The 12,058-nt window shown below is 42.5% G+C and overlaps 1 protein-coding gene across 1 annotated transcript in view; it reads left to right on the top strand.

Moving 5' to 3' along the window:
* ppp2r5a (protein phosphatase 2, regulatory subunit B', alpha isoform) overlaps positions 1-12,058 on the top strand; it is a 277,052-nt gene that overhangs the window by 239,312 nt on the left and 25,682 nt on the right. The window contains exons 7-8 of the mRNA XM_070889507.1: positions 2,206-2,314; positions 11,651-11,704. Coding sequence (XP_070745608.1) covers positions 2,206-2,314; positions 11,651-11,704 — 163 coding nt within the window. The remainder of the gene's footprint in view (positions 1-2,205; positions 2,315-11,650; positions 11,705-12,058) is intronic.

The raw sequence follows: 12,058 nt of genomic DNA, 5'->3' as shown, positions 1-12,058 counted from the left end.
TCTGCAAGAGCAGCTCAGCTAGTCCCACACCCCCGCCCGTTCTCCGTAGCTCTGCAAACTTTTTTCTTTCAAGTAATTAACCAACTCCCTTTTGAAAGCCATGCAATCCAGATCCTAACCACTCGTGTTTTTTCTTATGTCGCCTTTGGTTCTTTTTCCAATCACCTTGGGTCCTCTGGTTTGTGACCCTTCTGCCAATGGGAACAGTTTCTCTCTATCTGCTCTGTCCAGACCCCTCATTATTTCGAACTCCTCTATCAAATTTCCTCTCAATCTTCTTTGCTCTAAGGAGAACAACCCCAGCTTCTCCAGTCTATCCACATAACTGAAGTCCCTCATTCCTGGAAACATTTCCATAAATCTTTTCTGCACCCTCTCCAAGGCCTTCACATCCTTCCTAAAGTACAGTGCCCAGAATTGGACACAATACTCCAGATGAGGCCGAACCAGTGTTTAATACAGGTTCATCATAATTTCCATGCTTTTGTACTCTATACAGAATACTTCTATTCATGAAGCCCAGGATCCTGTAAGCTTTTTTAACTGCTTTCTCAACCTGCCCTGCCACCTTAAACAATTTGTGCACATATACCCTTAAGTTTCTCTGTTTATGCACCCCCTTTAGGATTGTACCCCTCAGTTTATATTTCCTCTCCACATTCTTTCTATCAAAATGTATCATGTATCCTAGATTCTTGAAACTCACTACCTACTTCATGCACATTCCAATGTCTGAGCTGGGATGGATCGAGTGCTTGATGATGCATCCTCGGAAGTATTGTCTTCCCCCGATGTGTCTTGTGCAGCAAGCTCTTGCTGCTGAGAAGGAACTAGAGGAAAGAGAAAAGGAACACAAGATTGGATGGGAGATAGAAGTTGCTAATTTGCAGATGATAGTCTTGATAATATAACTTGACGTTGTGTAGCTTGTTGAAGTGAAGGAAGAGTTGTAAGTAATGTGCAGACACACGGCTCTGGTGTGCCGCCAGCAGCGCCTTCCCCATTGGTGCTTTCTCTGCTTGGGGCACTGATCTCCAGGGTGCCGTGCTTTGCTTGTATGAGGGCAATGAATAGTACTCCTCCACGGCCTTCACCCTTTCCTTCGCATTGTGAGCTGTCTTGTCCTGCAGAAAGAGAGGGTGAGAGTTGGTGAATGGCAATTGAAAAGATACATGGAGATGTGTGGGATTTGTGCTTAGAGTAAATGTGTTGAGAGGTGGAGAAGCAGCAAGATGGTGAAGTTCTGAATGTCATGGAACGTAAATTGATGTTGGTGGTTGTGTAAGTGGTAGTATGTGTGAAGAGCATGGTACTATGTGTGAAGAGCATGGTACCATGTGTGGCATAAAGAGTAAGAAAGGAAGAGGTGAGTGCTCTTGTAATGCACAAGAGGTGCTATGGTGTGCCCTTGTGATTGAGAGGAGGGAATTGTTGAGTATGATGGGGAGGGGAAGGAAGGGGTGGTGGTGAAGTGTTGCAAAGTGCTTTTGAGAGATGGAGAAATTAAGAGATGTACTTACCCATGCTACTCTTGTGCGGTCATGCAATCTTTTCCTACACTGAAGGCAGAATGGGCACTAACCCTTCAGCTACCTCTGTCCAGGATGAAAGAGTATTTGATTACGCTTATAAAATTAGCCTGGCTCCCAGATACCTAATCAATTGTACTTCGTGAGTAGCTGAACCATACAGACCAAAAAAGTTCTAAGTTTGTTCCCCAGTTTGAGCTTAGTTAGTTGTTTCAGCCACAGCAGTGATAGGGCACTACAAATTGGTCTTAATCATAATGTCAAGATAAGAGATGAGAAAATCAGCCAGGGTGCCTACTCCTGATCACGATCCAGAGAAGACAACTAGAAGTATGTGTGACTGGAACTGTGTTTTTCCCCTTCTACCCAACCCCAAGTCCAATAGCCTGCTGAGGCTCACTTATGAACAATGGTCACTGAATCCATACCCAACAAGGAGTCCGTCAATGATTTCAGGAGGAGAGAGGAGAATGTTGATGATGGGTGGGAGGAATAGAATGAGTCCTGTGTTAATCTAAGCTTTATAGGCAACTACTTTGTTCACCTTCCACCTTGGACATACTATAAAAATTTGTACTCTGAAATAATTAGGTTTATTAAATGTACTTGTATAAAAAAGGTAATTTCAAATGTTTTCAATGATGGTGAACTACTAACTTCTATATTTCTTTTTCAGTATTATTAATGGGTTTGCGCTGCCTTTGAAAGCAGAACATAAACAATTTCTTATGAAGGTGCTCATTCCCCTTCACACTGCGAAAGGCTTGGCTCTATTTCACGCACAGGTAGGCTATTATTTCTTGATGTAGACATGGTTTAAATTTATTATTGAACTGGTACCAAAACCTACTCTATTGGTCCATTTTGGTGTACTTTCTCCTCGGTGTCATCCAAACTTTCTGTAAAAATGGGATACTACAGAATAGGAGCTTGACCTAATGACTGCTAAAGTAGGTCTGGCATATATCTATTTATATTTTTTGTATTGGCCCAACATTTGCAGAAATTGTAGATACAATATATCCAGATGCCTGCATTGCATTCATTAAAGTTAGCTGTTTGTGAAACTGGAAAAAATAAACTTTGAGTACGTTATTTATTGATGCTAATATTTTGCAAATCTAAGTCATTGCACCAAACATTTCATATCCAAATATTTCTATATATTTTTAACACAGTAAATAATTTGATGACTTTATTGTCCAGATTGATATTTGAGTCTGCTTTTATTTGATGAGGAGGTGCTTCGCTGATAAAATATGCTATAACTTGAACTCTAGAAATAATGGAAAGAAAAGTAGGCTTATTCATCTGGTGGAATTTGGGTAAGTGGGGAAGGTACACAGGACAACCAAAAGCAGCTGCATGGGTCTAGGGAAAGCATATGTAATCAGTTTCTGACCACATTGAAACAGAGTCTTTTTGAACTGTTGGTGCACATGTGCACAGCTGTGTTAGACATTGCTCTGATTTCAGATTATATTCATCAGTGGTAGATTTTAATACATAGCAATGACAATTGTAGGAATGTGAGTTCTTCTCGTGCAAAATAATGTAATATATGTTTTGTTAAAGTTACGTATTGGGTAAGAATTCAACGAGGAGGTCACTTGCCTCGTGGATATGGGAGTGTCTCTGGATGCTATCTATATTAAATTCTAGAAAGCTTTTGATCAGTTTCTGCACAAGAGTTTCTTCAAAAAATTAAAAGTGCACGGAATTGGAGTTAACCTTGTGACGTTGCTTGGTAATTGCTTGGGAGGTAGGAGACGGAATAAGAATAATAGGAAAGTTATCTAATTGGCAGGATGTGACCTGTGTTTACCATATACATCAATGTCTTGGATGAAGAAATAGGTAGAAACATAGAAAATAGGTGCAGGAGCAGGCCATTCGGCACTTTGAGCCTGCACCGCCATTCAGTATGATCATGGCTGATCATGCAACTTCAGTACCCCACTCCCGCCTTCTCTCCATACCCCCTGATCCCATTAACCATAAGGGCCACATCTAACTCCCTCTTGAATGTATTCAAAGAACTGGACTCAACAACTTTCTGTGGTAGAGAATTGCACAGGTTCACCACTCTCTGAGTAAAAAGGTTTCTCCTCATCTTGGTCCTAAATGGCTTACCCCTTATCCTTAGACTGTGACCCCTGGTTCTGGACTTCCCCAACATCGGGAACATTCTTCCTGCACTAACCTGTCCAGTACCGTCATAATTTTATATGTTTCTATGAGATCCCCTCTCATTCATCTAAATTCCAGTGAGTATAGAGGATCCAGTCTTTCTTCATATGTCAGTCCTGCTGGGAATTAGTCTGGTGAACCTTTGCTGTACTCCCTCAATAGCAAGCACGTCCTTCCTCAGATTAGGAGACCAAAACTGCACACAATACTCAAGGTGGCCTCACCAAGGCCTGTACAACTGCAGTAAGACCTCCCTGCTCCTATACTCAAATCCTCTCGCTATGAAGACCGGCATTCCATTTGCTTTCTTTAATGCCTGCTGAACCTGCATGCCTGCCTTCAGTGACTGATGTACCATGACATCCAGATCTCATTGCACTTCCCCTTTTACTAATCAGTCGCCATTCGGAGAATCTGCCATCCTGTATTTGCCACCAAAGTGGATAACTTCACATTTATCCACATTATACTGCATCTACCATGCATTTGCCCATTCACCTAACCTGTCCAAGTCACCCTGCAGCCTCTTAGCATCCTCCTCACAGCTCACACTGCCACCCAGCTTAGTGTCATCTGCAAACTTGGAGATATTACATTCAATTCCTTCATCTAAATCATTAATGTATATTGTAAAAGCTGGGGTCCCAGCACTGAACCTTGCAGCACCCCACTAGTCACTGCCTGCCATTCTGAAAAGGACCTGTTTATTCCGACTCTTTGCTTCCTGTTTGCCAACCAGTTCTCTATCCACGTCAATACGTTACCCCCAATACCACGTGCCTTAATTTTGCACGCTAATCTCTTATGTGGGACCTTGTCAAAAGCCTTTTGAAAGTCCAAATACACCACATCCACTGGTTCTCCCTTGTCCACTCTACTAGTTACATCCTCAAAAAACTCGAAGATTTGTCAAGTATGATTTCCCTTTCATAAATCCATGCTGACTTGGACCGATCCTGTCACTGCTTTCCAAATGCGCTGCTATTACATCTTTAACAATTGATTCCAGCATTTTCCCCACCACTGATGTCAGGCTAACCGGTCTATAATTCCCTGTTTTCTCTTTCCCTCCTTTTTTAAAAAGTGGGTTTACGTTAGCTACCCTCCAATCTGTAGGTACTGATCCAGAGTCCATGGAATTTTGGAAAATGACTACCAATGCATCTACTATTTCTAGGGCCACTTCCTTAAGTACTCTGGGATGCAGACTATCAGGCCCTGGAGATTTATCGGCCTTCAGTCCCATCAGTTTTCCTAACACCATTTCCTGACTAATAAGGATTTCCCTCAGTTCCTCCTTCCCGCTAGACCCTCGGTCCCCTAGTATTTTTGGGAGGCTGTTCGTGTCTTCCTTGGTGAAGACAGAACCAAAGTATTTGTTCAATTGGTCTGCCATTTCCTTGTTCCCCATTATAAATTCACCTGATTTTGACTGCAAGGGACCTACATTAGTCTTCACGAATCTTTTTCTTTTCACATATCTATAGAAGCTTTTGCCGTCAGCTTTTATGTTCCCTGCAAGCTTACTCTCATACTTTTATTTTCTCCCTCCTAATTAAACCCTTAGTCCTCCTCTGCTGAATTCTAAATTTTTTCCAGTCCTCAGGTTTGTTGTTTTTTTGGCCAATTTATATGCCTCTTCCTTGGATTTAACACTATCCCTAATTTCCCTTGTTAGCCACAGTTGAGCCACCTTTCCTGTTTTATTTTTACGCCAGACAGGGATGTACAATAGTTGTAAATCATCCATGTGATCTTTAAATGTCTGCCATTGCCTATCCACCGTCAACCCTTTAAGTATCATTCACCAGTCTATCCTAGCCAAATCACATCTCATACCATCTAAGTTTCCTTTCTTTAAGTTCAAGACCCTAGTCTCTGAATTAACTGTGTCGCTCTCCATCTTAATGAAGAATTCTACCATATTATGGTTACTCTTCCCCAAGGGGCCACGCACGACCAGATTGCTAATTAATCCTCTCTCGTTACACAAGACCCAGTCTAGGATGGCCTGCTCTCTAGTTGGTTTCTCGACATATTGGTCTAGAAAACCATCCCTTATACACTCCAGGAAATCCTCCTCCACAGTATTGCTACCAGTTTGGTTAGCCCAATCAGTATATAGGTTAAAATCACCCATGATAACTGCTGTACCCTTATTGCATGCGTCCCTAATTTCCTGTTTGATGCCATCCCCAATCTCCCTACTACTGTTTGGTGATCTGTACACAAATCCCACTAACGTTTTCTGCTCTTTGGTGTTTCGCAGCTCTAACCATACAGATTCCATATCATCCAAGCTAATGTCCTTCCTTACTATTGTGTTAACCTCCTCTTTAACCATTAACGCTACCCCACCTCCTTTTCCTTCCTGTCTATCCTTCATGAATATTGAATACCTCTGGATGTTGAGTTCCCAGTCTTGGTTACCCTGGAGCCATGTCTTCGTAATCCCAATTACGTCATATCCGTTAACTGCTATCTGTGCAGTTAATTCGTCCACCTTATTACGAATGCTCCTCGCATTGAGACTCAGAGCCTTCAGGCTTGTTTTTTTAACACTCTTTGTCCTTTTAGAATTATGTTTTAATGTGGCCCTTTTTGATTTTTTCCCCTGATTTCTCTGCCCTCCACTCTTACTTTTATCCTTCCTACCATTTTGGTTCTGCCCCCTTTTTACTTCCCTCTGCCTCACTGCATAGGTTCCCATCCCCCTACCAATATTAGTTTAAACCCTCCCCAACAGCACTGGCAAACACTCCGCCTCGGACATCTGTTCCGGTCCTGCCCAGGTGCAGACCGTCCGGTTTGTATTGGCCCCACCTCCCCCAGAACCGGTTCCAATGCCCCAGGAATTTAAATCCCCCTTCCTTGCACTATTCCTCAAGCCACGTATTCATCTGAAGTATCTTGCAATTCCAACTCTGACTAGCACGTGGCACTCGTAGCAATCCTGAGATTACTACCTTTTAATTTAACTCCTAGCTCCCTAATTTCAGCTTGTAGGACCTCCTCCTGTTTTTTTACCTATATTGTTGTTACCTATATGTACCACGACTGCTGGCTGTTCACCCTCCCCCTCCAGAATGCGCTGCGGCCACTCGAGACATCCTTGACCCTTGCACCAGGGAAGCAACATACCATCCTGGAGTCTCGTTTGCGGCCACAGAAACGTCTATCTATTCCCCTTACAATAGAATCCCCTATCACTATAGCTCTCCCACTCTTTTTCCTGCCCTCCTGTACAGCAGAGCCACCCATGGTGCCATGAACTTGGCTGCTGCTGCCCTCCCCTGATGAGTCATCCCCCCCCCCCCCCCCCCACCAAAACAGCACCCAAGGTGGTGTATCTGTTTTGGAGAGGGATAACCGCAGTGGACCCCTGCAATACCTTCCTTCCGCTGCTCTGCCTGATGGTCACCCATTCCCTATCTGCCCGAGTAACCTTTACCTGCGGTGTGACCAACTCACTAAACGTGCTATTCACGACATCCTCAGCATCGCGGATGCTCCAGAGTGAGTCCATGTGCAGCTCCAGTGCCGCAATGCAGTCTGTCACGAGTTGCTAATCCAAGTTTGCAGACGACGCTAAGTTAGGAGGCACAGTATGTGTTTAGATGGGAGCAGGTAGTTACAGAGGGATATCGACTAACTGAATGGGCAGAAATATGCTGAGGATATTCTGTGTGATGAAATGTGAGGTTATTCACTTTGGATCCAAGAATGACAAACCGGAGTATTTTCTTAATGGTAAATAAGAGCTAAGGAGGAGCAAAGGGATTTGGGTGTCCACATGCTAAGCTCACTAAAACTTAGTACAAATGAACAAATCATAAAGTAATCAAAAAGGCTAATGGCTTTTATCTGAAGAGGATGATGTACGAAAGTGAGGAAATGGTGCTTCAGTTGTACAGGGCCTCCCTGCTCTACCCCCTTCTCCCTCCCCCTCCCTCTTTCCCTTTCCCTTTCCCTTCCCCTGTACGCTCTTTTCCTTCCCTCGACCTCCCCCGTCCCTCCCCTCGGCTACCCCCGTCCACTTCTCTCTTTCCCCCCGCAGCCCACTTCTTTCTTCCCGCCCCCCCAGCCCACTTCTCTCTCTCTTTCCCCCCCCCCCCCCCCCCCGCCCTTCACTCGCTCCCCTCTCCCCATCCCCTTTCCCTCCCTCTTTGATAAGTTACCAAGTAAAGTAACAGTTTTTCATCGACAATGTATTTATTTTGTTCACTTAAAATATTTTTATTTTCGAAACAATTGTTGTAGCTTCAAGTGTAATTTTTTTATAGAGAATATAAGAAACTGTGTAAAGGAACTTGAAAACCTTTTTATATGATATTTGTTTGTTTACAGAAACTTGTATTAAAAGACTGTATAAATTGACAACCTCACAAATAGTGCACAACGTGCTTGAAGTATGAGCTGTCTGACCATGGGGAAAGCTTATAGTGGGGGCCTGATGGTATAAAAGGTGCTGCGACTGGTTGGGAGAGAAGGCTAATCGGTAGTGGTCCCTGATGGTCTGAAAGTGACCACAGGCATTTTTGGGTCCCATTATCTTGCCTTACTATAAGGCTGCTAGACCCATCCTCCCCAAAGCTCACAACCCAGTCCCCAATGCTGCACTGTTGGGTACAGCAGGGTGACTCTCACACTATTTTGTTTTTTACCCTGATTTGAGGGGTTTTGTTGTCCAATTGTTTTAATTGGTAGGGGGTTGGTGTAGATGTATCTCACCCACCTGACCTATTTGCATTTGTCCGAATCTGATTTTGGGCCACTGGCCACAACCTCCCAAGTCTCCATCTTCTAGGTTTCATTTTTTTCATAGTAGTAGGCTGGCATTGAGCCTAGTGCCGAGGCTTACGCTCCTGCCTCTTTCCGACCATCAGATTGACTGGGGCGCTCTCTTGCTTCCTGGTTTCATTTCCCCGTTATTACTAATCTGGGCTTGCATTCCCTAACCCTGACCTCTTTATGAACACTTGAAGTGATTATACACTACAAATAAATTGTATCATTGTCTTGGCAAACTAACCATCAGTTTTCACCTCGATATTCTTAAACAGGCTTTTAATTTTTTAATTTACATTCACGACATTGGGGATAGTGCTGTGAAATCCTCCATGGTATGCTTAATGTGATTATATTATGCAGATATATTAAACTAACGAATTAATTCTAAACAGGCATTTAATTATTTTTTGAAATTACCTTTCACGTCATTATAGGCTACAAACCCAGCCACAGGGGGACCATACACATTACACATCATCATGGAAATGGCTAAATGGTATCCTCCAATTCTCCATGAGAATACTATGGGAGGTTGTGGCCAGTGGCCCAAAATCAGATTCGGACAAATGCTAATATACATGATTGATTATCAAGTGATTGCTGTCTGTCATTTTACATGTTAACTCTTAAGATAATGAGCATTCCCAGATAATTACATTTTAGAAGCACAATGGGCCCGATTTTCCCTATGACTTGGTCCAATTTTTTTGGAGTAAATTTAAAAAATGCCATTTTCCCCAACAAAATTTGCTCCAGAGTAAGTCACTTAGGTTAGATTTTTTTTTACTTCTGTTTTTTTTCCAAAAGGGGGCGTTCCCATAGACTTACTCCACTTTTGGCCATTTAAGCCATTTTGGCCAGCTAAAAGTTACAAATCCCCTTAGGTCAGTGTACGAGGCCAGCTCTGAAATACGTTGCGGGCAGTTAACAAATCGACCTGCACCATGCACCAAGCAGAAAACATTCAATATAAAAGTTTAAATAACTACATAAAAATAGGGTAAACAATTGAACAACAATTTTTAAAAAATTGTATTAAATCCTATCTTTAATTGAAATCGGCCCGGGTCGGGAGGGGGGAGGGAGAGGAAACGCTGGTCTCGGCGGCATCGGGAGAGGGGAGGGAAGAGGAAAGGCTACAAAGTGCTTCACAACGTGCTGCTCGAAATCAAAAGTCCTCCAGGTTGAGCGGAAATATGATCTCACACACTGGGCACTTTTGGCTGTCAATGCTCTCCTCTCCGGTGTCCTGTGAATTCTCCTTGCCATCCTGGCTCTACACCAAATCAATACTCCGTCGAGCCTGTGCCGGCTCTCTGCAAGAGCACTTCAGCTAGTTCCACTCCCCCGCCCTTGTCAAAAGGGCCACAGCCTATCTGCCACTAAAACTCACCTCCAGACTCCATTACTCCAATACGATCCTTCGATATCGGAGTGTGCAGCAGGCCACTCAGCCCGGGATAGGGACAGCATGCTTCGGCCCCTCCCACACAGCGCCGGGCTGCGATGAGCTACTGCACATGCACACACACTCTAGTGTGCATGTGCAGAGGTGCCGGCAGTGTTTGCTGCGCAGGACTGTAGCTCCGTCCCCCCCACCCCATGAGAAACGCCATGCCGGGACACTCAGCAGAGCGGCCAGAATGGGGGCACATTTTTTTCGGTGCTGTTTCCAGCACACAAAGTCGGCGCACTTACCGTAAATGCGCCGAAAAAACTGCTTGGGGAATATCTAGCCCATAAAAAGGTTTTGAATCTTGGCATGTTTTATGTTTTTACGGGTGCTGTTTCACAATAGGCATTCATTGAAATACGATGCAATCAAATAAAGATTTCCTTAGCTGTTATGAACACACTCAGTAGAAATTTTGTGGTGAAGCAAATAACGGAATTGTTTGCATAGATTCAATCTAAATCCCAGTGTGGTATTGAATCCACAATATAAAACTGGCTTTAATTGCCACTGAATTGGTCACAGGAAGCCTAGTGTGAGAATTTTTCAATTAGATACCAAAAGCCTCCCTCTAGTCCCCAGACACATTTATCTAATTGTAAAATATTATTCCTCTTTTTTTTAAAAAAAAGCTTGATGGTGGGTGATGTGACTAAGAGGGAAATAAATATAATGAGACGGATTTTGCTGTAGAAATAACGGCGAAGCTAATGGTGCTCACCATTATTAAAGTGTAAATCGGACAGCAACTGCCAGCGACCACATATGCGCAGTTAAATGTGGAAATCCGGAAGTTGCTGTCTGAATAGCCTTGCTGCTTGATAACGTTATTCTCGCCGAGAGAGTCGACATTGAAATACATGGAATGGTGTGAAGATGCTGCACTTGTGATAGATACCCAGTAAACTCACCAGAAAAAAGTTAGGGCTTGTCCCTTCCAGTAAACACTACAATTTTCTGGGCCTCTTCATTAATCTAGCTTCCAACAACAAATTTGGCCATTTATGTCAATTGTAGCCTTTGGAAGACGACAACGGGAGACTTGCATTTATATAGTCTCAAAGTGCTTCACATACAATGAATTTGTTTGAAATTAATCATATAATTAACATTATTGTTAATTAACTCGCAACAACAATTTAGAGACCAGTTCCGCATTGATAATTTCAACGACTATTGAACTTCAAAAAAATATTTTATAGCTTTATCCTGGAATACATCTTAAAGAGTGATCATTTTTAATGTTCATCAAACTCTCATAATTTCTGGAAATTCAGTTTCAAACTGGCTATGTGACTATTTCCATATAAGCTTTTATACATATTGTGACATGGCTTCTGTATAGTGTTGATTGAAGTAAAGAGATTGGTTGACAGATTGCTTTAATTTGTGCAGACAGGATGGACAGCTATTTCAAGCTCACCATTCAGTTTATATGTACGGGTGAGGCAAATTAAAATTTGCAGCACTGGTAGTAAATCAAAAGGTAAATCATTATTTTGCTTCAACACTTCGGATTAGGTGGATTCGGCTACATGAACAAAATTCCACTTAAAATCAATGTTTGAGTTTTTCTGTTGGTCTTTGCCAGAGAGGTGACTTGTGCTTTTATCCACTAACTACTTTGATTCTATAGGAATTGTAGCTGGGAATCATACAAGTGTCCCTCTCTTGTCTTTTCTTCTAGTTAGCTTATTGTGTGGTACAGTTCTTGGAAAAAGATGCAACTCTCACAGAACCGGTAAGTTTTATCAATTTGCATTTAGTATATTTGGCATTTGTTCTTCAAAAATAAACATATAATTTTAATGAGTGGGGGCAGTGGGTGAAGAGATCTCGCCTACACTGACCATAAAATATTCTGAATTCATTATGCACTCTAATTACTTTTATTTACATGAATGTCATTTTAAATGCTTGCTGCAATCAGAATGTTGTGACTATTTCTGCTAAGTAGCTTATGATGTGGGCAGAATATGAAAAACAGAACCAGATATCTTTAACATTTTCTAGCACGTTTGACTAAACTAAATTCACCTTGCAGAGATGGAACTTCTGTATAGAAATCTATAGGCATTGAGTAGACTGGGTCTTT

The sequence above is a fragment of the Pristiophorus japonicus genome, chromosome 9 (genome assembly GCF_044704955.1).
Source record: "Pristiophorus japonicus isolate sPriJap1 chromosome 9, sPriJap1.hap1, whole genome shotgun sequence".
Lineage (NCBI taxonomy): Eukaryota > Metazoa > Chordata > Chondrichthyes > Pristiophoridae > Pristiophorus > Pristiophorus japonicus.
Note: the sequence above shows the minus strand (reverse complement) of the source record. Positions and strands in the feature narration are given on the sequence as shown.